Below are 27,636 nucleotides of genomic sequence, written 5' to 3'. Positions count from 1 at the left end.
GATAAAATGTGTTAAACAATGAAACAAAACTACTAACGGCTTTAGTGCTGCTGCTGACGGTCATGACATCCTTCCTGTGAAAAATGCGGCATTTGATTGTGTTTGCACTGGCGAGAAAGATTTTAAAAAATGATGATGATAATAATTCATGCATTGATTAATAAAAGAGTTATAAGAACATAAAAGCCCTACGTCTTCCTTTTTAGTAGGAATTATGTACTTAAGCTAAAGTAAAATTTTCAATTGTGAACCTTAACATAATGGAATAATTTTTTTAATATTTGTTTAATGCCCCCCAACGCTGACCCTTCACCACGAGTCCCTAAAAGAAGCTTCATGTTTTAAAGCTTTTAAAACAGCAGTAATACCTGAGTGTGACAAACGGCATCCTTGTTGCAGAGCTTTTAGACGCGAGGCCCCGGCATCATCGGGCTGAAAACGGTCTTCCTCTCGAGGCCCCCGAAGACTCGCATCACCCGGCCAGCTAACCCGACCTTTGGTAACAAGCCAGATGGATGATATTAGCTAAATAACTAATGGACTCCTCATGTTGGGAGCAAGCTGATGCTCTCGGGTCTGTTCTGTGGAGTCAGTCCTCTTTTAGAAGAGTTCCCCAAGCACCAGCTGCAGCTAAACGGCCGGCTATTTTTATTTCCAAATATCAGTGCATGTCTGGAGTAACGAGGGGAAGCGTAACGAGGCCTCTGTGAGGAAGGTTGTGTTAATGAGTCATACGAGGCGTCCGGGTACCGCTTCCGGATCAGATGGGACAGTTGACGCTGGAAACATAACAGTGAACTGAATTCAGTTACGTGTAGGAAGTCATGAGTATGACACAAAGAGACCAATCTGAATAAAGCCAAGTTATCAAACTATTAACATTAACATCTTTGTCTTTATTTTCCTGCTGTCACACCTTCATGTAATCACTTCTCTTCACTCCTCATATAATTTTGATCTTGTTCCTTTTAATTTTCTGTTCATTTTCACCTCGTATCCTCTTGCTCCTCTTTCTCCTCACATCTTCATCTTCTTCTCTCCTTGCTTGCAGATCATCCAGGACCGCGTGGACTCCCATGTGTCCAGAAACCGGTTGCTGTGGAACTCCCTCCCTGGTGGTCTCTATGCACTCCCCCAGTACTCAACGGACCCTGCCCAGTTCCCTTTTTACTATGCCATACTGGGTAAGTGATTTGCTTGGGTGCTGCTGTCATTTGTGGTTTTCCTGGCAACTGTTTGTTTATAAAATGTTTATAAAATGTGCAAATGTGTAAACCGGACGAAGGGTTTATTTACTGAGAGATTTGGCCCATTTATCAACATGGTCAGCAGTTGGAGCTGCACCAGTGGATGGAGGCAGTCAAGATGCTTTACAAGCCTCGGCGACATCCTGGCACAATGTAGACATGATATTTTCATCTTATTTTTAAATTCAGCGTGAATCACACTTCCTGAGGGTATTATTATCTCAGATGTCATCACAATTAGATGTTCTGAAATTCTCTTATTCTCTCATTGCAACATACTGTATGTAGACAGAGAAGTAATGGGACCCCCGACCATTACACCAACAGGGACTTTCGCAGCTTCCACTCTTCTGTGAAGGCTTTCCACAACATGTTTCTGTGGGAATTTGTGCCCATTCATGCAGTAGAGCATTTGTGAGGTCACACACTGATGTTGGACCAAAAGGCCTGGCTCACAGTCTCAGCATTAAGATTCCCCTTCACTGGAGCCCAAACCCTGGAAAACAGGCCCATAAAGAGGTGTGTCTGGATACTTTTGTCTATATAGAGCATATGTTTGTTTGATGGGGACAATGCAAATTAAAGTAGAAAATTAGACTACTGTGTTATATTAAGGCATATTTTGAGGCGTGTCACACACTTTTCTCACCTCTACAAATAAAAACATAATGAAAGGCCAACAGCTCACACTGAGCATGTGTAGGTACCGACTGAAGATCACCTGGACCCAGTGGAGTTTCACCGGTCACCGGATCCATCAGCAACTTTAAACTACACAGAATATTTTGAATCTGCATTTTATGACAGATTATGCATTTTATCCGTCTAACATTTGCCTTGTTTGTTTAAATATATATATATATATTTATATATATATATATATGCGTGTGACTGCCGTTGAAGCAGAAACTTCAAGCTGCAGGCAAAGAGTGAAAAGAAAGTGACCTGATGAGTGCATATGCATGTGTGGGTGTGTGTGTGTGTGTGTGTGGATGTGCTCTCAGACTGGAGTGATTCTCAGCAGACCGAGGCTGTAACTCAGATCGATGTTTGTCTTTCTCTGAGGAATTGTGGACACAAGGGTCAGAGGGAAGAAGGGAGGAATTGAGGGATAGAAGGAAAGACGAGCCAGTTTAGTTTATGCCGCTGCAGTAAATCACTGTTTTAGCTGCTGCCACCTCCTCGGCCGCTGCTCCGGGAATAAACTTGTCGCTGATGCCGAGTGTACAGACGGTCTCACTCTGCTACCTTCCCATAACTTTTGATGGCAAAGCAGTTGCTGCTAGTTTGAGAAAGTTTGACTTACTGCTCAGACGTAGTGGCCTCAGGAGCTGTGAGAATTTCCACATTTTATGGCTCAAGTTACATCTACACTTTAGTTTGTGAAAAGTTGTGGTGTTATGTGGGCCGCATAGCTACTCTGTGTGTGTGTTTGTGTGTGTGTGTGAGGTCTGAAGTCTTTTTAGTTTATGTATAACTCCATAAATACGTACACATTCTGTGGCACTATAGGAAAAATAAGAGCTGCAGTGCTGATATGTTGGAAGCATTTGTCAAACTTAATTGCTATGGTTCAGTCCAAATGATCGTCCATTTCCTGTTAGGTAGTAATAAAAGAAAGAAGGATAAAGAGAATAAATTAAACTTTTATAGATTAGATGCACTGCATCTGCCAATAACATGTGTCTCCAGTTGATACATTGATACCTGATTTTTAGGTATATAATTAGGCTTTTTTTGTTTGCTTTTCACATTGATGGTTGTAATTTTGTGCAGCTTTAAAACTGGAAGAATGTTGTTAAAGTTGGGATGAATCCTCACCAAGCAATCTGGGCTGAAAACATCAATTAAACTTAAAGCAGCTCACCACACTTTCAACTTCTCCCTTGAGTTTGGTTTAGTTTTGTATTTAGATTTGATACCCTTTGATCACAGTTCCAGTTTTATACTTTATCTGATTTTGTTAAAGTGAAAAATTATAGCGTTTCAATGTTTTTTAAACGTTCAGATAATTTCATCTCTTTTGACATCCAGAGTGTGAAACGTTTCAGCTCGTTCTTGCTTTTCTAATCCTTCTCTGTTTATATCCACTCTAGTTCAGTTAGCACACAAAATGCTATGCATTTCGACAACTCATGTTAATGAGGTTATATTGACATATTTAATTAGCTGTATTAGCGGCACTATGACATGGCCAAGAGCTGAATATTTTTGAACATTTGGTGCTGCTCGGTGAGCAGGGTGGTGCTCACGTCTTAAAGCAGATTGATCACAGAGGTTTGAAAATGTTAAACATCTTAAGTGTTTGGCAAACTTTTTTCCCGGGCTCCAAGGTGAGGTCACCTGTGCAGTGACATTTGGTGGTGATCTGGTGTATAGTTCTTGTGATATTCCCAATAAGATAAGACTTTTCCCCAAACAGAATGATGTGAACTGTTCTGGATGAATGCCTCAAATTCCATTGGACTTTCGCTCATCAGCTTTGGAACATTTTATTCTTTTGCACTCACAGAGAAATAGCTCTTCAGTGCTTTGCCGTCTGCTGCGTGTTTTTGAGGGTCAGCAGGCCATTACAGGACGATACGATTCGTCTTAAATGGCACCTGCAGATGCAATAGAGTGAAAGCTAATAAGACACTGACATTTGCCTGTACAGAGTAACAGAAATACAGGAAGCTGTAACGGTCACTTACAGTTCCATCCTGCACCTTCCCAGGCTGTTTAAGACCCGTTCACACATTAGACATTTTCAGATCATAGGAGCCTTTTCATACTTCTAATCAGTGAAGAACCACCTTTCATTGCATCCACACTGCGAGAACAAGGAACGATCACAGCTCTTAGAAGCCATTTTTGAATTACTTTTCACAGTAGGTGCTCTCACAGCACAAGAGGACCGTTAGCTCACCTGAGCCAATGCAGCACCATCAACTGCAGTGTTTAAAATCCCAGGTGACATGCTAGCAGGGTAAACACCTACTGGTAAGAAAACACAAATGTCACGCAAGTGACGTCGTCATGCCAACCGCCAGTCAGCTGAAGTCGCTTCAGCGTTCCCATTGGTGGGAAGGGTTAGCCCTCGAAGGTATGTTGTTCTTGGTACCTGACGGCTGTTCTGTCCAAAAACACCTACTGATTCATGTGACGGTTCTCATGACCCACTCATGACCTCAACCACTCTCAAGGTGTGAGAGAGCCCAAAGAGGTCAAACACAGATCAAATCTCAGTCCATGTTAATGTATCACATCAAAACCACATCGTTCTGTTAGGTAGAACAATTTGTCTGCAAACATTACAGTAAAAAAAGCAAAGTATGTACTTTAATAACAATAAAAGTGGCATAGCCCTTTCCAAAGAAAGGACTGAGCCTATTTCTGTGAGCCCTCCCCCACACGGGCAGACCTCGTGCTTCCATAAATACCGCTAAGCCCACCTGAGATGGCTGGTCAGGGGGCCCGGTGTCAGAGAGATGGATCGAGCAACACTAAAGAGCACTCTGGCTCCACTTATCCATGAGGATGTGTACTCCCTTATTCCCACAGCCACCCAACACTTGGCCTGCCATGTGCCTTCTGCAGCGCCTGTGAATATTCTGTCTGTCCGTGTGTCCCATGTCTGCCCGAATTTACCTTCTCACCGAGAGAAACAGGATTTGTTCTTTGTGTTAAAGGATTTGTTCTTTGTGTCGAACTCACAGAGAAGTTATCAGCTGACTCTGCGCTTCCTCTGCGATCCTGCAGATCAGCTCATTGTTTTGACTTTTTAAAACCAAAACAGGTTTTGATGTTGATGTTAAATTGATCTGAAATGACGTCCAACACTTGATGTCATGAAGAGAAATTTTGCCTTCTCTGTTTTGAGACTTTTGCGTGCATTTTGTGTGACACAAACAGCAAAAACAAATTCATACACTTTATAACTGTCATGACAAACAGATAAAGTTTAATGAAAGTGTTCAGATATCACTAACATTCTAAATCAGGAGGAAGTCACTCACTGAGCATGCAGCGAACGTGCTGCTGCTTTATGTGTGATCTTTTCTTTCATCTCATTTCAGTGACTGTGTGCTAATCACATTATTCTTACACCGATCGTGAGCATAACTCTGTTTACAGTATAAAAAAAAGGGCATTGCAGTCAAGAGTGCAACCTTAATCTGATTATAATCAAAAGTGTGCTGAAAACACACTGAAGGATGTTAAATACGTCATGTGAGGTTGATTTAATTCTGCATCGCACACTCGCATGCTTAAATATAGTGAATGAATTCATTTTATTATGGAACAGAAAATGTATTCAGAAAATAAAATCCAATCGTAGAAGCCGATGCTTTATAATATTGATACATTTCTTTGGCTCAGGCTGCCACAAGGGGAATCAATTTCCTCAGCTCCATTTACCCATTGTAGCGTATGCTGGGAATCATTTATCGAAGGTAGTAATTTAAAGTTTGGTTCCCGCTTCATAATTTCTTCTTGTCCTGTTTGGTTCATTTGTTTGCCTCAATAAAATACAAAATGCAAAAAAAGGAAAAAATAACTAACAAGAGCTGTTTGATTGTGGGGTTTTAGAAAATGCAATTACTCCTTTACAAGAACAAATCAGCACGAGTCCCCATTAACTAAAAGAGACACTCAGAGCAAACTGTCCACTCTTGGATTAGACATGTTTACTCACGCTCAGTCATGGGGACCAGGGCTGCGAATCCTGTCAGGGAGACTGATGACGGGGGCAGCACAGAGCGGCCCGAGTCCAGTGAACCGTTATGGAGCTTCTTATGGAGAGCTACATCTGCACGAATCTGTGTTAACAACCTCAATACAGTTTAACTGTTTCTGAACTCTGTGTGTGTGTGTGTGTGTGTGTGTGTGTGTGTGTGTGTGTGTGTGTGTCCAGGTAAGAGCCCCTCGCAGCAGTTCACAGCTGTGATCCATACAGTCAGTCCTCTGCAGTCCCAGATCTCCCCTGTGGTGAAGCTCATCATTGCTGTTGCCAAGTCCAAGTTCTGTGCACAGGTGAGAAGTGTGTCTACATGTCACTGTGGTTTGGTGCTGGTGCAACAAAGGGAAGTAAAACTACTCATCTGTATTTCCCTTTTGTCTCCAAATGTGTACCCTCAGGTAATAAAATTTGATTACAACAGGCTATGAGGGCCACTGATGGCTCAACAGAAAAGTGAAGTCACAGTAGTTTGAGTCGTAACGCTTCACGTGTTGTGAGGTTTTAATACGCAGCTGAGCAGTTAGCAGTCTGTCAGGGAGATAGAAACTGCACAGTATGTCAAGAAAGTCGAGAAAAACTCAAACACGCTAAACTGATCTACCCAGTCCGATCTCAGCCGACTCCATGTGCTCTCTCCATTCAGATTGTGGTTTTATGGAACTGCGACAAGCCTTTACCTCCTAGGAACAAGTGGCCCTCCACCAGTGTGCCTCTCGCTGTCGTTGAAGGACAGACCAAGGTAACAGCTGCTGGCATCATTTTTTTTTTTGCATCCATTATGTATTAAAGAATAATCTGTTGCTTAGCAGGGAAGACATTTATATCTTGAACTTATTAAATATTTTTGCTCAGAGGTCCTTTGGCTGAAGTTTGTTGCCAGAGTGTAGCAGAAATTAAAGCTCAAATTTAGCTTCTAGCTGTTGTTAGACACCACAAAGTCAAACTTTAAGACACTTAAAAGTAAGAATGAAAATATGCAAGAAGAGTTGACACCAAGAACAGAGTGGTGCTGTCATTTAGCCCTGGGACTGAATACAAGGACATTAACTGCACATTAACTGCCTAAGATAAATTACCTGAGAGCATAAGAGAAGGGTGTGCCAGCATGAGCCTGATCATCTTCAGCATTTAGCTTTGAGATCAGAACCGTCAAAATGCCTCGTGGGGAATCACAAAGTCGTATCTGTACTTCAGAGTTTGACCTAAGAGAAATCAAGAAAATCTGAAATGAAACCCTCAACGTCGCCGGCGTGGAAACCTGTGATGTGCACTGAGGGTTGTGAAGCACCGCTGGGGAGGATTTGTGCACCGTTCAGACCTTCGCTTCATGATAAATGATTCAGGACGTTGAGCCGATACCCTTGAGGATGCCAGATGTTCAGACCCTTGTGTGCTGTTATTATATTAAAACCCAAAGAAAAAGAACAAGAGTGGACCCTGATTAAGGCTCACTGAGGCTGAAGCATGTCAGTCAGTTTTCATTTTTCAAAGTGCCACTGAAAAGGCTAAGCTTATTGTGGTGCATTACTGCACTGAGTGTCCCCGACTCTCTTTGGCTTTTTTTTTTTTTAACCTTCTTGTGAGCACTCAGTCCATTGAGTATGTTTGTTTATTGCAGATAATTGTGCACCAAGTGGCTCTCAGAAATACTTAATTGTGTTTGTGCTTATGAGTGGCTGGGTACGGTTTTGGAAGGCCCGTGAATATTGGCGAAATCACAGTGCTGACACTTTGCTGGTATAATACAAGTGACGGTTTTAATTGGAATTCCTCTAAAGCTGCATGATAACCAATCTGCATTGTAAATCGGGCATGTTGACAATTCTGCTGCTGCTGCTGCTGCTCCTTAAGAGGCTCCTCAAAACCTCTTAAATCACCATCAGAGGCTCCAACAGATTTGAGGTTTTGTTAAAGTTTAAAAAGATGGCATATTACACTTTATTACTTCAGTGTCAGTATTTTCTGCTGCAAACTGCAGCTGCTGAAAATAGAAGGCTGTCTAACCAGTACAGCCAAGTCGACGTGTGGGTCTCTGATGGTGTTTTCAATTATTTTAGTTAATTTAACATCTCCACAGGACTGTCTGCCTGTGTACGTGTGACTGGCGTCTTCCTGACTGTGTTCTGCTACCTTAGTCACACCTGTTAAGGTGGAAAAATTCACACCTTCTCTGCTTCAGGTGATTTCATTCGAAATGGAGAGCACCTGCTTCGTTCTTGGCTTCCTCCCTGAAAACGTTCCAGTTCTCTGTTCTCTCAGTGGACAGTGTGTCTCGTGAAACTTTTGACATTAATAATATCAGCGTTTCATATTTGGATGATGTGCTGCCATCTGGTTTGGGCGCGATGCCAGAGACTGGGGGGCCATCGTGTCCCCCCCCCCTCAGCTTCCAAAGTTAACTGTCGTGTAATCTAAGAAAAATGACAGATTTATAATTCGCTGACCACTGTTGATTGATGCACCAGCGAAGATAACGTTTGTTTTCATTATGTGGTTTCTTGTAATCTTTTGTATTGTACGATTCTGACGGCGTGTTTTGTGTGAAATAAATCCGGTTCACACTGCAGGAGAATCGTGGGAGTCTTGTGCACAAGAAGTGCACATTGTGATTATCTGGTTTCTTTGACTAAATTTAAAAATGTTTGCATAACTTAAATATTATCAAACGATGTGACAGGTGCAGCAGCTTCTCACCAAAAACCCTAAAAAATTCATTTGATTTTTACTTCTTTGGGGCTCGAAGAGTTTGAGCTTATTTTACTGAAGTTGGACATTTCACATTGAAAGCAAACCGTGTGAAACGTTTAGAGGAGAAATGTTTCTTTGGTAGAAGAACACTGATTCAAAACCCACTGATTCATATGTTTTTCTTTTAGTTTGCTTTTGTTTTCTTTAATTATTTCACTCACTATAGTATTAAACTGTGCCCTTTAATGGAGCACCATGTAAATAATTCAGACTGCTCTCCACAGAAGGAGAGTATTCTGAGAACCACACAGGAGTACTGTGCAGTGTATCAGTTAATTGTCTTTTCCCGAGTTCATTCAGTTCCAAAGCGCTGCTGCTTCACGTTTAAATAGACTCTCGATGGTGAAGCAACATTTTGATTGTCAGCTCTTCTAGTGAGGCCGAGAGTCTGACTTTGTGGGCTCACTGCTCGTTTGCGGGACCTCTGGGACCTCACATCTGTCACGGCATATTTCATAAAGAAGGAAATGAAGTATTTCTTTTTTTTATTATTATTATTCCTTTCATTTTCACACTTGAGCTTCTTCACAAAAACGCTGTGGCTGACTGAACCCCTGACTCACACACGCCACAGTCTTCCTCTCTAATGCTGACGCTTTGTGGTCTAATTGCTTCTGTTTGTTGTTTATGTAAATGTGCCCCCCTTGAAATCCAAAAACAATGTTTCCACTAGTGACAATAAAACTCGTCTCAGAGGCCATATGCATGTGTGTGTGTGTGTGTGTGTGTGTGTGTGTGTGTGTGTGTCCAACAGCGTCTGTGGCTCTATAATTAGTCATGTGGTACATTGTCATGCAGCCCAGACACATGCTCTTCAGTATATTTCCTTCCAAGCACTCCCTGTGTTTATTCCCACTATAATAACTACAAACACACACACACACACACACACACACAGAAGGTTTGTGCAGCAGCAGAGTAATTTGCTGTTTGTTATGAGTGCCTGTGCTCTGTAATGCTGAGTGGATACACTCCATCAGCGAGCCTTTACTTCCTCTCTGCCCTGTCCTTCTGGACTCTGTGTGTGTTGGCCTCAGCAATGAGGCAGAAAGCGAGTTTCAGTCTCCTGGTGTCAAAATCAGACCGCAAAAACCACCTTCCCCGTACGACATGGTCAGGTTTCGTTTGCACGGCTGCAAGATGTCAGAAAGGAAATGATATGATAGAGTTCTGTTCAGTCCCCGAACATCTCGCCTTAGATGACAGACTCGCTGTTTGTTTGTTTGTGCTTTGTTTTTTTTTCACCCAGGTTTATTTAAATAATAATAATAATAATAAAAAAATAGATCTGTGTGTCGTGTGGCTGTCCCGTCACATTGACTTCTCTGTGAAAAGTTCATGAAAACAGGCTTGTTTTCAGCTTTGTGATGTTCCTTTTTCCAGCGAGTCCAAGAAGGATTTCAAAATAGTTTGTTTAGTTTGAGGACAAGCTTAAAAGAACAGAAAAACAATTCAAAAATTCAAAATCCCAAGTTGGACGTGCGTGGACTGGACAGGACGAGTGAGAAAAATTGTAATCTGAAAAGTAATGAGCAACTAAAGCTGTCAGTCAAATGTGAGTAAAGAGTATTTTAATGTAGCATGAATGGAAACATTCAAGTAAAGTACAGTTACCTTAAATTCATACTAAAGTACAGTGCTTGAGTAAACATATTCCTACCTCTGCAGTATAGATACACAACATGTAGAGTAAGTGTTGAGCCGAACCTCGACTGATCTGGAGACACTTTGGGATTCTGATTTCTTTCTAATGGGTCTGGAGCTGAAAGTGACACACGGGGAACATGACTGGCGGATCAGATGGATCTGGTTCCTCAGAGCTCGGCCTTGCTGTAAGTGACATCCTGCTTGCTAAGCGTTTATGACCCGCACATCAATAACGTCAAAGCAGTGACCTATGGGCTCCTCAATATCACTGCTAACACATCCACTGTATCTCACCTTCATCAATCACAACACACACACATACACACACACACACACACACACACACACACACACACACGCCCTGAATTTCATATTGATAAGTTAATCTTCAAAATTGATCCCAACTCCTTGGGTGTGAATTCAAATTATAGCGATGGAGCATCAAAGTGAAGAGTTCAAAGGTCAAGCAGGACTTAATGTTGAAACCTGAGTGAAAAGAAGTGCAGGATGGCAGACTGAGAGCAGAAGTGACGCTTGTGTTGCACCGAAAACTCCTCAAGGTCATTATTTCCTTTTTCATCAAACTGCATAGATTATCTTCAGGACTGAACCAGTCTTTAGCAAAATAATGTGGATTTAATTAGAGCAACAGGCAGGCAACATTCAACAATACTCTCTAAACGGGACCTCATGTGGTCATTCAAGGAACTGCATTTTTCCAGAAGAAAACTCCAAGGCTCTTTAGCTGAACTGGAGTGGGTTTTAGTTGTTGTTGTTGTTAAAACGGTTGCTTCCTGCTAATGTAATAAGATTCATGAGGGCAGAGGGGGTCAACCAAAACAGTAAAGCTGTGGCTGTAAAAACCAAAACAACGAGATGAAAGATGCTTTAAACAGTTGATTTGGCTGGTAATTATGTGTGGGTTCATTATCACAAACAGATAATCCACATACATGACGCGACAAGTCATGCAACCCATCGTAGGTCGGAGCAGGTTAAACTCAATGCCATGTCGGCTGTAACACACCGTACTGCACGGAAGTCAAAGTCTCTGACTGAAATAGCTCGTATCATTTTTGTACCATCATTCGCCATCATTTCTCACACCAGTAATGACAAATAAAGTGTTCATCATGAGAGAAAGTGTCTGTCTGTGGTTCACGTTGGTGCTGTGTGAGATCCATAAAGACAGACCGGATATCTCCAAAGACTCCATCTGAAGCAGCAGTCGTTATAGCAAACATAAAGTGAGGAAATGGAGAGAAGGAATGCGAGAAAGATAAGTTTCATACCACTGAACCACCAGTGATCTCAGTGGGCTTTAATGGATAGGATAGGGTGGCGGACAGGCAGCACAGGTGGATTCAACCTGTATGAAGGTTTTGAAGGCCTGTGCTGGTACTGATATTTACTGAACTGCAACTGCCGATGAGCGAATGTTTTAGGTAGATGAATACTTTAAGTCCATAAGTGATTAGGTGAGAATAAGTGAGTATTTTCAGGGCAAAAGATTTATTTTTTTATGTTCTTGTCATAAGTTAAAATGCCACAACTCCTCTTTAAACAGACGCCATGTACCAAAGCCCATGGCGATCTGTCCAGCAGTTTTTGACTTAACCAAAAGAACCGAATGTCGTGGACTAACTGAGAGGCAGGTAAACACGGAAACAGCATCCATTTATCCACTCCTGTTGGACCTTTTAACTGCATCACACTGTCCTCATCAGCTGGGTAACATTTAGATCGTTTGGTTAACTGCTGTTTGCAAGGCCCAGAATGACCTGTTGAGCTCGACTTCTTGGTCAGCGTGGATGAGAACGATCGGATATTTATGTAATAAAGGAATTGTTCTGATTTCTTAAGCAGCAAATGCACACAAACCGGCTGAAGATGTGATGGAAGAGCAAGAAAGAGAAAGGAAAAAACAGGCAATAAAGAAGGGGCCCTTTGAAATCAGCTGTGAATTCTGGGAAATGTAGTGAAGTCATGATGTAAAGCATGTGTGTGGTTGTGCACATGTTTCTTCTTTCACATGCAAATGTTTGATGTTATGAATTTATTACATTCAGACCGTTAGTCCAGGATGAATGCAGTGGATTATCAGACTAATTTACTACAGCCAATTACACTGTGATGGTGGTTTTTGTGAGAGAGCTGAGAGATTGTTCCACTACTATGAACACCATCCTGACTGAACTAATTACCTGCCCTGCCGATTACAGGGCATCCATCCAAGGAAAATACATTTTCTCACCGTTTCACCGTGCTTTAAAGTAGTTTTCCTTCTGCGGCACTCTCAAATAATTGGAGGAATTTAGGGGATTTGTGTTCATATTCGTTTGATGTGACGCTTAATTTCTTGATGAATTTGCACTGAGTCATTAAGCTGAGATGGAAGCAGAAATTAACCTTGCAGATATTTATGGTCTTACTTTTTTAAAGTAAGCCTCTTAATATTTTCCCCCCCGGGGCTGTCAATTCAGACTACTTAAGTTCAGGCGGTGAATCCATGTTAAACGTTGCTGCTGTGACAGTAGTGAACATGGAGGTTCATTTTAGTCATATCACAGAAGAAAATCTATAATCACAGCCAGTTTTCTCCAACTTTAGGCACAATCATGTCATGTGGTTAGTTCAGCTTAACGTCCAGGTTGTCAAGCCTCAGTTTGTCGTGTTGTACATTTAAATTGTTGACTTTTGCAGTGACTTTTATTGTCATAAAAGTGCACAACCAACACTTGAATAATTAGATTTGATCTGCGAATCAAACTCCATCTACTGGACACAAAGATGCCCGCAGAGATAAAAACCGCTGTAATGACCTGGTGAACTGACTGTTACAGCCCTGTTATAAATAACATCCTGGGTAAAGCAGAGGGCAGGAAGAGATCTTCATCTTGATCCTGAATTGGGATACTAACAGTTATTGCATCCTGTCTGTTTTGCCTTCAACCTGTGAAGGAATGTCTTTGAAGCTCCAAACAAAGAACCAGAGACACATCAGAAAGTATAAAATGGGATGAAGTCTTCAACCAGTGGGGCTCAGCTCTGAACTGCTTGCTGCCGTGTGGTTCTGTGTGTTGCCTCCTCTCTGTAGAGATTAAAACATTTTGGTGCAGGCTATCTTCCGGATTTGTTGTGTTTTCCTTTGCTTAACTCACTACAGGCAGAAATGAAATTTCCGTAACAACACGATGCCACATTTCTAGTAAATTAACATTGATTAGAGTGATTAGAAAGTGCGTTTGTGCGGCCAAACGCTTGAATTTGTCCTTCCTAATTCCAAACCTCCGCTTCAGTTTTGGCCCAGCTTGTACGTTTCCAGGGAGACGCTTGTTTGAAACGTACAGCTGAACCTTAGCTACTCAACAGTTAAATAATTCACATTTTAATTACAAGTCAATAACATCATCAGCAGCCCTCTTTAGGCTAATGGATCAAGGTCTGCTAACCTTTCACTTAGGTAGCAGTAATTGATAGACAGTCACACAAAACGCATTAAGTCAGCTGGTTGATCGATACGCTGCAGGGCCTCAAACAAAAACGCAACGTTTTCTCATTAGGTGGTAATTAGCACAGATTCTTCATAGCTCTAAACCAGCTCTATACTTTTACACGCTTACAGGCTGTAAAAAAAAGTATTTTTAAAGAAAAATGAATTCCTCATTTCTTGTCGTGATGTCTCTGTCGCTTTAAAGCTAATAAAGATCCCAAGAAACTATGTAGCAATATGTGCCGTAATTAATTTTGCTTTACATTTGATGTTTATATTGATAAGCTGTTGTTAATAATGTCAGTTGTCGCTTCCTGTCTCTCTCTTTCCAGACAATGTGCAGTCGTTTTTTCCCCCACGACGTCATCCTCACCGATGCTGTTCTCAGTTTGGATGAAGACTCGGTTCTCTCAACAAATGAGGTGAGTCGCTGATGACTTGTCGATCAACTGGCAGCACACCTGACGCCCCCCTTTTTTGATTTTTTTTCTTTACGAATTGGTGAAGTGAGACACTGATGCTTTATCAACAAAACGAGGTGAGGCAGCCGAAACACTATTATCAGACGCCTGGATAAGAATCTCAATTAATGCATGAATCACCAAACAGCTTAAAGCGAGGAAACCAATTCAGCACGGCTGCCTGCATAAATAAAGTAAAATAAATAAAACTGCATCGTTTATACATCGAATTGTCGTGATTAGAAATATTATCTTTTCAACTGAAGTTGAACCAACTACCTGAACACGTCTGACACGGACGGACAAGATCTTTGTGTGTAAAGGGAAACTCTGGACAATGTCCTGACCTGACCCTGGTCCTGATCCTGATCCTGGTCCTGATCCTGATCCTGATCCTGGTCCTGACCCTGGTCCTGACCCTGGTCCTGATCGTGGTCCTGATCCTGGTCCTGACCCCGGTTCTGATCCTGACAGGCAAAGAGAGGCTTTAGCTCCTCCCGCGATGAGAGTGGAGTTAAATTAATTGTCTGACCAATGAGAAGTCAGCCCTGCTACATACTTTGTATTTCACTTTCATCGTGAGGCCTTTAAAATGAGGGCTTACTGATGTTTTCGGCAAAACATCAGTTAACCTTTGGGTCTTAATTCGTCTTGTTGCCCGAGCGTAGACATTCCTGAGTGCAAGAAAGACAATCTGATGAGACACGTTGAACAAACTTTGCGGACTGTGAAAATTTGGCATAAACCAAAAACTTTTCTCTTTTTAACCTTGGACGCAACAGTCAGGGGATCTCGCCACTTTTCCCAGACTCCACCACTGAAATCCTGCCTCAGTAAATGTTTTTATAACCAGCTCCAGTCTGCATGGCTTTACATCAGCCCCGTGGCAAAAGGTGGTGATGTCTTAACACAATATTGATCCTTTGTGAAATGAGGCAGTCGGTCCACGCGCAGCCATGAATGCCATTCATTACAAATGAATTGCCCCACTCTGCCAAACATCGCAATGGCCACTGAACTGGAGGAGGAAAATGTGCTCTGCCTTTAAAGGACGCCTGCGTCAGCTGAAATAAGCAGGATGAGTAGCAGATTTAAAATACGAAACAAAGAGTTCTGATTACAGGCATCAGTAGTGCGGAGGCTCATTGATTTAGCGCTTTGCCAGGGTCCAGTCTTAATGAAAGTACTGCGCAGTGTGTGCGGTTAGGTACGATTAAGACGGTGTTGTTTTAATTCAACTTAACACCGAGGAGAGCAAGTAAGGAAGAACAGAAAGAAAAGGAAATCACCAGAACAAGTAAGAGAGATGAGAGGCGGGAACAGCAACAGGGGAAAGAAAAGAAAAAATAATTTCATAAGGGAAAGAAGAGAGCAGTGAGCAGGAGAAAAGACGAGCGCTGGAGGAAGTGTAGGAGGAAAAGAAGTGTAAAAAAGAGAGAAGGCCAAGGCCAGTGGAAATAAAGAAAGTAGAAAAGTGCATTGAAGAGGGTATGATGAAAAACAAAGCGCTTGCACAGAGTCAAGAGTTTTACGAGAGCTTTTAACTCAGTATCATTACACTGTCAAAACACAGAGCACCTCTTTGATTAAAGTCTCGCTTGTTACTGAAAGAGAGGATGGTTTGTTGCACCGGCGCTTGTCTAAGAACAAATTAGAAGCCAGTGAGTTGTCTAAAACATTTGTCAAGAGAGGAAGTAATGCTTCTGCCTGCACCCCTTTTTTTAATAAAGACTTTGACAGGTTAGCACAGTTTGCTGAGTTCCTCTTCCAGCTCGCTGAAGCTCCTCTGAGACCAGAATAAAATAATGGCTCATACAAATACTACATATTGCATGAGTAGATGCACACAATTTAAGACATTTAACCACACACATCAGTTTGATCAGAATTTCTCATTGACGTTCAGACCCACTTTGTGTCCCATTGTGTCCTTGCATAAGTCAAAACCGGTGGAAAGGTACCAAAACTGTTTTGTTTTTTATCTTTTCACACTCAGAGCCAACCTCAGTGACAAATACGCTGCGTTTGCCGGGACTCCTTTACATTAGAAGCTCCTTGTGTTTCGCCTGTTGGATGCAGTGAACCTTCAGCAGTGATGGAGGTCTTCATGCAGGCCTGATACTCAGAGTGAACAGTTAGCTGCGAGGCTGTTAGCCAAAACAGCAACATCAGATTACGTAGCTGCGCCGTTACCTCTGAAGCCGGCGTGTAGACACTGTAGGCAGACAGATTTACAATACGAGCAGTATTGGAATGGCGGACTCCGCCAATAACAATGAAGAACAAAAAAAAAACTGTACAGAAATGTGTTTTCTTTATAAATATACTGGATTGCTTTACTGTCACTTCATAAGTCTCATGTATATTTATTGGTATTTAAGTGTTGGCCTACACAATCAGTGAGCAATTAGTTGTTCATTTTGAGAGACATGTCTTGTTTTTCTTCGTTTTTTCGTCTTGATGTCTTTTCTCCCATTAGTCACTGGACCATTTGTTGTCTTTGAATTTGCTGTCTTTTCATACAATTTCCAGATTTAAAATGCACAAACATGCTACACAACGTTGCCTCAGAAATTATACACATTTCCTTTCAAGTTTTCACCCGGCAGTAAAATGATCAGCAGCAGCTCATCTGCGATGCTAAATGAGTGCTTCTGCTTTAAGAGTCATTACAAGCAGCAGCCTTGTTTCCCCTCAGCTTTTCGGCGAGTAAAAGCTGCGAGCCATAATGGATTGTGAAGCCCAGTGAGCCCGAGAGAGCCGATATATCTTTAAACTCTGAGATGTTTTATTGACGGGAGCGAGTCAATGTTCACCTTTTCTACGCCGATGGGATCACAACTACACTCTGTGGCACTACGATCTGTGGCACAGCAATACGAGTTGAGTTTGTCCAACTCAACTTTTACGGACGTGCGGTTTGTTTTATGAAACAGGAAGAAGAAGAAGAAGAAGATGTCAGAGGGGGGAGCGAATCTCCGCTGTGCTCGCTAACCCGGTGCTCTAATTGCCCTTTTAACATGGTGAGGGGATTTATTGAAAGCAGATGAAATATGTCAAGTGAGTGAAAATGTGCAAGAGAGAGCATTAGACTTTTAATAGGACTTTTCATATTATAATACCTCAGTGGAAGAATAGCTCTGCCAATTTCATAATTACATTGTTTCAGCTCATTAAATGTATGATTATTCCACGAGGAGAGATTAGGGAAGCGAATACAACTGAATACAAAAAAAAAACCTGACAAAGCTTTCGTCTCATCGGGTGGCCAAGCGTGCTGCTGCGTTATGCCCTTTGGAAGACATTTTCAATATGGTGGATATGGAAATGGTTCTTCAACAGCAGTGGAATTAATCCGTGATCCTCTCCACGTTCGAAGGCCTGTCTGGGTTGTTGCAGGCTTTGAGCCGTATGTAGGGATATCGCGTTGGACTTAAATAATCCTAAATTTATAGAAAAGATTTTTCCTACAGGTAAAAAGGTAAAACTTTTGATTTGCGGTTGATTCATCTTTCAAACCTTACGCTTGGTCATGACTTATGGGTAACGACCAAAACGACCAAAACAATGAGTTCGTGGATACAAGCGGCGATCTCGGCGTCCCCTGAGAGGAGACGGAAAAAGTTGCTGAGGTGAAGGACGTCTGGACTCGTGTACGGATGGATGAGAAATGTTCAGTAATACAGGCGATGTGTATGTAATTCTGCGAACATCCGAGTGCACGTTTAAAGCAGAAAGCTGAATGTGAGGTTGCTTTGGGGATTTTCACACAGTTTGCTGTGACAAAAGTGAATTTTCTTCCACTAAAAGGGCGCCTATTATTTCTAAGACAAACCTCAAACCTCCGACACGCACACACAGGGTGAGCCAGAGGAAATACTGTGTGCACATTCAAGCAGATGGGACTTAATCCTAATCCTGATCGCATGCAAGGCACACACACACAGAAATGTATTTACAGTATGTATATCATTAGGACTGTCTGAGGGTGGCAGAATATGGTCTCGTGGTGCAGCTCTGTTCCATGCCAACAAGGAGCCATAAGCAATCGATGACATAAACTCCAGGGACAAAGCTGAAGCACATTATGTTATGAAGTTGGAAGAGTTTTCTGTATAAACTTCAGAGAACACTTCAGGAGCTGTCCGGAGCAGCCGTAACCACACACTTCAGAGATCACCTGGTGAGAATTCAAAAGCTGTTTCCAGCTACAAACCCACATTAACCGCTCGTGGCCTCAGTGTGGACCTTCCACCCCTGCTGCTTGTCTCAGATCACACTGAGACTGTTGCTAAAACTTCATCAAAGCCACAGCACTCCAAAAACCGCTGGATACGAACTCGTTTTAGGATACATTTTCCTCGCTTTCATCACCCTGACATCGGATGGAAGTTGACAGTGAAAGCATTGCAGAGGCGTCGCTTCAAAGGGAGCAAAATAAAAATAATAAGGAAAAGGAACATAACTTCTCAAAACACGGTGAAAGACCACAAGCGGAGGGAGGAGAAATGTGATCCAAGAAAAAAATGTGACGCGGCTCCTTTTCATCTCGTAACATTTGGACATGTTAAGCCCAAATGTCAGGAGAGATTTGTGACAGATCTGTTGTTGGATTGACCCTCTGCTCTCGGATCAGTTTTGGCCTTGTAGAATCTATTAGTATGTATTACGCACCCTCACACACACACACACACACACACACACACACACACACACACACACACACGGTTCAACTTTTCCTCCCTTGAATTCCTCAGCTGTATCAAACCTCTCTTTTAAACCATAATGAAGACTGACAGATTATGACTGCAAAGAATCTGGGTTCTGTCACTCTCTCGCTCACTCTCTCTCTCTCTCACACACACACACACACACACACACACATGCCATTTCACATTATAAAGAGCCTTTTAATCTCTGAAGCCAAAATTATATTTGCATGATATCATTAATCCTTTCCACATAGCTGTGGAGACATCTGACACATCTCACATACAAACACATGTACAAGCACACACACACACACACACACACACACACACAGCTAGCATGTCGGTTCATCAGGTGCTGAGCCGAGAATGGCAGCTCCAGCCTTTCTCTCGGCTTAGCGCCGGTGCTTTGCGGTAATTGCTCACGCGATTCATGACAGAAGCCGCGAGGTATCGCTAAAGAACATCCACTTTCGGTGCTCCCCTCCCCAAGTCCGCCTCTCTACCTCTGCTATTCTGGTAATTAATTTTCTCCCCAGGATCCAGAGGTGCTGTGTGTGTGTGTGTGTGCGTGTGTGTGTGTGTGTTACCGAATATTTCATTATGTGCCGATCCCCTTATTCTCCGGTGTGCCTGCCTGCACATCTCGCTGGTGTTTTTGAATTCAATAGAGGCACTTTCTCAGGTAGCTCAAGCTCCTTCAAGGACACCAGGTGCTCCCGACAACTTCAGATTTCTTTCTTTATCGGGGAAGTAGGGAGCCTGAGAGGGACTAGAAGGATGTGCAGCTCCCGAAGCCACCTCAGCACTCGCACAACATGCACTGAAGCAAATGAAGGAATCCTGGGGTCCAAAGGTGTGTTTAGACTAAAATGCAAGGGGGATTGTGGGAGCAAATGAAAAGGTGAAGAGTGGAAACACGCAGACATGGATCCTCTCTGGATGGCTCAATGTGGGGAATCAGAAACAGCCTCATTGCCAAGTTGGTTTTCACGCACAAGGAAACCCTTTATTTCTTTTCATGTGGGGGCAAAATGGCTTGACAGGTCAAGAATCTTGAATATAAAATAGAAACTAATGTTAAAAAATGTTTTAAACTGAAAAAGCTGCACTGGAAACGGTTTGTTTAGATGTAGATGCTGATGCAGGTATTTGTATACTGTGAATGTGTGTGACAAAATGTCTTGATTCACCTACAAAAACAAAAAATGTTCACAGTTCCTTCAGAGTAAATCATCTGCTCTTTTCGTTTGAGGGCTTTTGTACAGGATTGATTTCAGATGGCTGTTGTCCGTTATGCTCTCATGTTCTTTAGAGGCCTTTTTTTCTGTGTTATTTTGGGCAGTCAAAAAAATATTCTTGCATCACACCTTATGGATTTTGAAATGCTATTAAAACTGTTGACGGCACACAAATAAAAAAAGAATAGATAAATAAATAAAAATCAAACCTCACCTGATGAAACCAGAGGATACTGGAGGAAATTGGGTTTTGCAGAGGAAGTGAGGCTGCTGTTGTGGCCTCGCTGGCTATCTGTTCTGAATACGTTTGTGAATTATTTTGTGTTTGTCTCTTTTCCACTGGCCTCCTCTCCTTTGCTCTCCTCTGATCTCTTCCTTTACTTTCTGCTCCCACAGGTGGACTTTGCCTTTATCGTGTGGCAAAGCTTTCCGGAGCGAATCGTCGGTTATCCAGCAAGGAGCCACTACTGGGACAGTTCCCGGTCCCGCTGGGGCTACACCTCTAAATGGACCAATGACTACTCCATGGTCCTTACAGGGGCAGCTTTCTACCACAGGTACAGCAACACCTGCTGATCCTGTGAAGCTTTGCAGCCGATTCATCAACGCTAGAAAAATGTTTTTAATATTTTACAACCTCACTAATATGAACAAGTAACACTAAACGTGAGGTAATTACAATATGAGACATCCGTACAGACTTCTGTTCTGTTCAGGGAACTCAGGCCAACTTATAAAATGAGTGAAAATTGATTAAATGGATTTGATTCAGATGCTTTTCATTTATTTGAATAAATATCAACCAAAGTGTTAGCCAGATCCTATAGTAGTTATGTGGATGAGCTCACAGGGTTGACCTTTGGGTCATGTACTGCAGACTGGTATTGATGAAACCGGTTTTAGCCTTCATCAGAAATAAGATTTTCTTTTTACTGACAAGTATTAAAAAAAATAAACAAAGGTGTGAAAAAGTCTTCTTTGTTGTCGTATGAACTTTGAAGGGTTCATGCATGCAGGAATTCAGTGGGGGGTGAATCCAATCACCTCGATTTTTAATGTGCTTTTAAAAAACTGACTTTTTAATGTTGAATTAAACTCAACATACATTATGGTACATTGAGTAAAACTTGTACAACATCCTTTTATGAAGCTATGGTTTTTTACTATGTGGTTTGTTTTGATGGTGATCATCAACTGCAGGTCATTAGCTTAACCGGGCACACTGTAAATGTGACGCTGTTTTACTACGCCAACTAAACTGTTGACTAATGTGCAAACACTCGTTTAAAAGGTTTTAAGAGAACAGAAATATTTGTCCTTTCCCCACAAGATACATTAAAGCTCATCTCTCGCCAGTCGTTTATTTCAGCCATTTGTTTTTAGTGCAACAGCAGAAAAGGAAATGAGATAATCTTTCTCCACCTCTGTGTCGTCTCATAAAACCAGAGTCAGAAACACAAAGCCGGGACCGAAATAAAAATGGTAAAGTCGAGGTATTAACTGGAGCGGTAAATTGAACGGATGAAGAGTTAGTCTGAAGGGATTTGAAGCATCTTGTCACGCAGATAAACAGCTCTCTCATTGTTCTATTGTTAGGACGCTCAGTGCGACTCTTTACTGCTTTTGTTATTTAAAATCTCAAATGCCAACACAAAGAGAATATGAGTCAGCGAGCGAGACGGAAAGACGGAAGAGTGTGTGTGTGTGTGTGTGTGTGTGTGTGTGAGAGAGAGAGAGCAGACCTTGGTAGGGGGTAACAGAGGTGACAATGATCCAGTGCTGCCATGCTGCACAGAGTGCAACACAGCAACCACACAGAGAAGTGCAGCTTTAACTGTCGCAATTAACTGTCTGGTTTCCTCTTGTGTGTGTGTGTGTGTGTGTCAGATACTACCACTACCTGTTCACCCACCTGGTCCCGGCCAGCCTGCTGACCACGGTGGACCGCATGGCTAACTGTGAAGACATCCTGATGAACTTCCTGGTTTCGGCCGTGACCAAGCAGCCGCCGATCAAAGTCACCCAGAAGAAGCAGTACAAGGAGACCCTGATGACCCAGGTAGAGGTTTATCCACAGGCAGCGAGATAAGTGGACGAAGCCCCTGGGTTTGAAAAGTGAAGCCGGTGTGGAAGTGCCTTAAATCTGCATGCTTTCTAATGGCCAGCAGGGGGCGGCTCAGTTGGTTTCAAAATGAAGTTTGGTTATATATAAGCTTATGAGAAAATGATCCCACTTCTCGCTTGATCTTTCACCTCAGTGAACAGTTTCCTGAATGTCTCAGTTGTTAGTTTCAGAGATTAAGACCGACAATAAAGCTTTGCATGATTTGGGGCGTAGCTGCCGATTGATCAACAAATTGCTATCACAGCTATCACTAATGCTCATAAAGTCGTCTGGGTACGCTGAAGACTGCTTGACGTTGGGATGAGGTCCACATGTTTTAGAGAGAACAGAGAGATTCACATCCATCCATCCATTTTCTATACCGCTTATCCGTCAGGGTCGCGGGGGAGCTGGAGCCCTAACCCTAACCCCCCAGCTGACTACGGGCGAGAGGCGGGGTTCACCCTGGACTGGTCGCCAGTCAATCGCAGGGCCAACACACAAAGACAGACAACCACACACTCTCACACTCACACCTAGGAGCAATGTAGAGTAGCCAATTAACCTAATGTGCATGTTTTTGGTATTGTGGGAGGAAGCCGGAGAACCCGGAGAAAACCCACGCAGGCACAGGGAGAGACCGGGATTCGAACCTGGAACCCTCTTGCTATGAGGCGACAGTGCTAACCACTGCACCACCGTGCCGCCCGAGAGATTCACATCTTTGTGTTAAATGAACAATAGTGGAGAAGCTTCAGATTGTGTACAGGAGCTCCCTGTATGTGTGTGTTTGTGCATGTGTGTGTGCGTGTGTGTCTGTGTGCGCTTCGTGTGACCGGTCCGATGTCAGGTTCTGATTGATGGCCTGACCACAGGCAGGACGATGACTCGGCAGTATGGACTCAGTGATTAATGTCTTAATTGTGAAGGCAAACTGAGATTTACTCCGTCTCTTTCTTTCTTTCTTTCTGTCTGAGTCTCTCTCTCCCTCTCTCTCTCTCTTCTTGCCTCCCCTCTCTCACCCCTGGTGTGTTACTGTGCTTCAAGCAGCAGCAGACAAGCATTTAAAACAGAGAAGAAGAAGGAGGAGGAGGAGGAGGAATATTTTAGCAAACCAGCTGAGCACTTCTGATGAAGCAACAGAAGACTTAGCTGATATTTTTTGACAGATTTCTGTCTAGAGAAGAGATTTTTCATTCAGTTCATTTCGTAGACCCCGTTTCTTTGTAGTTTTATTACTCTGTCTGACCATCAATAGGACCTGCCCCCCACCCCAATATCCATCCCAGATTACCAGGTAATGAGGGCACCTCAGCAGGAAATAATAGCATTATGGAGACATCCAGCTGCTTTGACTGCTGAGGGTAACTCTGAAACTTTCCATGGAAGTTTAACATCATCAGGCCCTTCCACATTGCAGGGCAGGATTATAAAGATGCAGATGGATAAGCTGGATGAAGGTCTACATTCAGTACCCGATGGTTAAGGTGCACCACTCGTTCTACAGTGCTGACATGAACCCCACATTAATATCCGGTAGGTGTGTGGGTGAGGACAACGTTTGATTTGCTTTGCCGGATTGAAGCAAAATGTCAGTAAACCAAAGCAGCTGCTGGTGGTGAACATCCCACCAAAATAAAGGAAGGTGGCATGAAAGAGCTGCAGTTCATGTGAACCACAACATTTCTGACTGCAAAACTCCCAGGTAACGTGTGCCACACCTACACGGGCAAAGTGAGTTCACTCGGGCTGAACGACCGAGTTACACGACTGGCTAGTTGGAGGAAAAAACTGCTTTGCCTGTACTTTCCAACAATATGTGAAAGACCCTTGATTTTAAACTGCTGTTTGCTGGAGTGTCGACGGGAGATTCCCACGGAGTGAAGCAGCTGCTCAGGTCGACTGGCTCTGTCAGTGTGATGATCCCAGAGTCTCTGGAGAGAGCAAAACAAAGGGTAGGAGGTGCAGGCCGACGTGTGGCCATCAGCAACCCCTCCTGCCTTATCGTGACAAGCTGTCCGTGTTAAGGAGCAGCTTCCTCTGACCCCAAACCCTCATAACTGGAGTCATATGGGACATTTAGGATGTTAAAAATTCCCATCAAGGGAGACAAATGAAGCATCTGTCAGTCATTCAGTCACTTCAGTCGCAGCTAGACATCTGACCGTGTAGTCAAGGAGACGCACACATGTAAGAACCGACCACAGGGGAGAAATGAAAGCCCCCCCAAGGAAGTCCAGAATGAAAATCCTACCAGCAACCTTAATGGCAGACACAAAACTTACAAAAACAGCAGACGGCCTGAGAAAACCAAGTGACACCTACACATCCTGTTCTTTTTGTGCCTTTAGTGAATGGTTAAACTGTTAATGGCCTGGATTTACATACAAAACACTTTTCAACCCGGGACGAAGCACTTTACTGAGCCTCTCATTCACCCACACACACACACACACACACACACACACACACACACACACACACACTCACACTGATGGCCATCGACCTGCTTGGGCTTCAGTGGCTGACAGGGCTAACCTTTAGAGCAAAGGGTCAAAAATTCCCCAAAAGATCACGCTACAGTAGCTTATTAACTGTGTTGCAACGTCATTTTTCTTTTAATCTGCACTGAGGGAGTACGAAATGGTCTACAAAAACAAAAGAGGAATTGTTTGAGCTTGTGAGGTAGGAGTTAAGGGCACAAATATATCTTTTACATAAACCATGTGAATGTATTGTTCAAGCTTGACAGCTTCTTCGGTAAGTCTTTATTGGATGGTAAGATTAACAAAGCAGAGGACAAAGGGACAGGAGGAGTCAACAGACTCATACAGAAATTGCGAGTGAGCGCACCTGGTATGTCCAGGTGTTAGCCGTTAGCTCTCCTTCTGGGTGTATTCACTACGTCACCAAGCTTCAAGCGCAATATATTTTTGCGCAGCCACTTTCTGTTGTGACCGACTCTTAATGGTGTGTTTATATATGATTCAGTTCCTTATGCTCAGTGTGATTTTTCTTACACTGCCCTGTAAATGAATCCTTTTCACTGCAAGGTTTCTTTCAGCTGATGAGGTTTACACAATAGATTTTCTGACATGGTCAGTGAAATAGCATTATAATGGTTTTTGCAGAGTTTTATTATCAGTGTTCTTTTTATATAGCAGAAAAAGAACACTGATTATATGTTATAAGCAGCTGCTCTGGTAGTGGACTCCTTTGTTGTTCTAATGCATTTTCTGTCTGTCTTTCTCTGTTTCCATGTGTTTTTCTCTAAATCAAGGGCTCCAAGGCCTCTCGGTGGGCCGACCCGGACCACTTTGCCCAGCGACAGACGTGCATGAACATCTTCAGTCACTGGCTGGGTTTCATGCCGCTGGTTCACTCCCAGATGAGGCTGGACCCTGTGTTGTTCAGGGACCAGGTCTCCATCCTGAGGAAGAAATACAGGGACATTGAGAAGCTGTGAATGCACAAGGATAAACACCAAATGACAGGATGTAAGAGTGGCTGGCCGTGTGTGTGTGTGTGTGTGTGTGTTTCCTGTTTAAAGGGCCGTGACAAGAATACACACACTGAATGTGAACATTTTGTGAGGCTATAAAAGAAAATCACAAATGCACCGGACATAAAAATGACAAAACACTGAGGTACACGTAAGACATTTAACTGTGTATTTCTGTGGAAAAAATAAACACTGATTCTGTATGCGTGGTGGACAGCAGCGAGTGGCCATCCATACGCGCCATCTGTGACTATACACATAAATATGAATGCATGGATACACATGCAACAAAGACTGTCCTGACCACAGACATACAGTGTTGCATGGTTTGAACGAGACACCTGTACAAGGACCTAAAAAAACATAACGTGTTTGAATAGAATACATTTAAAAGCTATGTTTGTTGTGGAAGTCGGACTGCGGAGTAAACAGTGTAATGTAGGGGAAAAGGCTGACCTCATAGTGTATGTACATTAAGGACATATTGTGGACAAAAGGGACAGACTGGAGATTGTGAGTCAGACCACAGGACAGAGACAACGGCAATACGCCTCTTGTATACTATTGTAGATTTCCGCAGCAGTTCCTGTCTGTATGAAGAAAATAAGAATAAAATAAAGAGATGTTATAAGACAAAAGGCCAGGTCTCGACACTGTTTCTTGCTTCCCTCCTTACTTTGGGGTCTTTTATGTGTTTATTTACAAAATTCTACTCTTCAGTACTTCACTTCTTTGAATCACTTTCTTCTGTTTTGTTGTTTCAGGGTCAAATAATTGCATGCATCAGGAAGATTTTCATGAACTCCCATCATCCAAAGGTACTTATGTCTTTAAGTGTTTCAAGTTCAAGTAGTTTTCCAGTAAATAATAAACTGAACAACTTCTGATCAACCCATCTCAGTTTCAGGCTTAAATGAACAACATCCAGGTAGCCACACACACTTCCTGTTTAAATCCCGCCCATTTCGAGTAGCTATAGATGATTTAATTGGATATACTTGGTGCACCTGCTCATCCCTGTTGGCTAACCAACATATACTGTTTGTCCAGGCTTTGGGCCATTTGTGCCTGTTGAACATGGCAGCAGAAAGTGCAGCTGGAGGACAGCAAGCAGTTTTGCCAAGTTGGTACTGAGAAATTACAGTTCAGACAGCAGTGAGCAGATTTCAGAAACATGTTGTGAATCAAGTTACACCCACAAAACTGCAGGCCTTTCATGTACAGCACGATGGGTTGTTCCCATGTCCATAAAGGAGCCAATCAGCCATCTTTGCATGACACTCCCTCGTCCCCTCCGTCACTCTTCGTTTGCCTTTTCCCATCATCTGTCTTTCATTCATTTTTTTCCCCACCTCTCACCTTTCTTCTGCCCCCCTCCTCCCTCCTCTCACAGACAATAATTCTCATCACCTGATATTACTTTCTAGTTTACGGCAGTCCTTCATCCAGCCCCTGCCTCTCTCCTCTCCCGTGTTGCCTCTCTCAGAGCCAATAACCAGGATCTGTTCATCATCTGGAGGTTATCACAGTGTTTTCCTCCTCAGCTGAGATCCATGAAGGGCTGCGTTGATTCCAGTGGAAATAATGACATCAAAACTACTGATGGAGTTACGCAGACACACGATGTCCTCAAAGTGTTGCAGTAACAAGTGATGCTTTTATTCGTCAAAACGTCAAAACGTCAATAAACGTGCATTTTTAATGCTGCTATGAAGTTCCCATTTGTCTTAATTTAAGCAGTTCAGCACCTTCATTAACCAT

General features: G+C 42.7%; 1 protein-coding gene across 3 annotated transcripts in view; it reads left to right on the top strand.

Annotated features, from left to right (window-relative positions):
* Positions 1-26,693, top strand: part of LOC124050301 (exostosin-1-like) — a 186,313-nt gene extending 159,620 nt beyond the window's left edge. The window contains exons 7-14 of one of the 3 annotated variants that reach the window (XM_046372675.1): positions 1,052-1,184; positions 6,145-6,263; positions 6,614-6,709; positions 14,191-14,280; positions 20,666-20,826; positions 22,157-22,328; positions 25,654-25,870; positions 26,640-26,693. In XM_046372675.1, coding sequence (XP_046228631.1) covers positions 1,052-1,184; positions 6,145-6,263; positions 6,614-6,709; positions 14,191-14,280; positions 20,666-20,826; positions 22,157-22,328; positions 25,654-25,839 — 957 coding nt within the window. In that variant the 3' untranslated portion in view covers positions 25,840-25,870; positions 26,640-26,693. Of the gene's footprint in view, positions 1-1,051; positions 1,185-6,144; positions 6,264-6,613; positions 6,710-14,190; positions 14,281-19,713; positions 19,875-20,665; positions 20,827-22,156; positions 22,329-25,653; positions 25,897-26,639 lie in introns of those variants that run through there. The other 2 variants (XM_046372674.1, XM_046372676.1) reach the window with 2 other exon arrangements.
* The last annotated feature ends 943 nt before the right edge of the window (positions 26,694-27,636 follow it).

This window comes from Scatophagus argus, chromosome 19 (genome assembly GCF_020382885.2).
Source record: "Scatophagus argus isolate fScaArg1 chromosome 19, fScaArg1.pri, whole genome shotgun sequence".
Classification (NCBI taxonomy): domain Eukaryota; kingdom Metazoa; phylum Chordata; class Actinopteri; family Scatophagidae; genus Scatophagus; species Scatophagus argus.
This window is presented reverse-complemented; position numbering and strand designations above follow the sequence as displayed.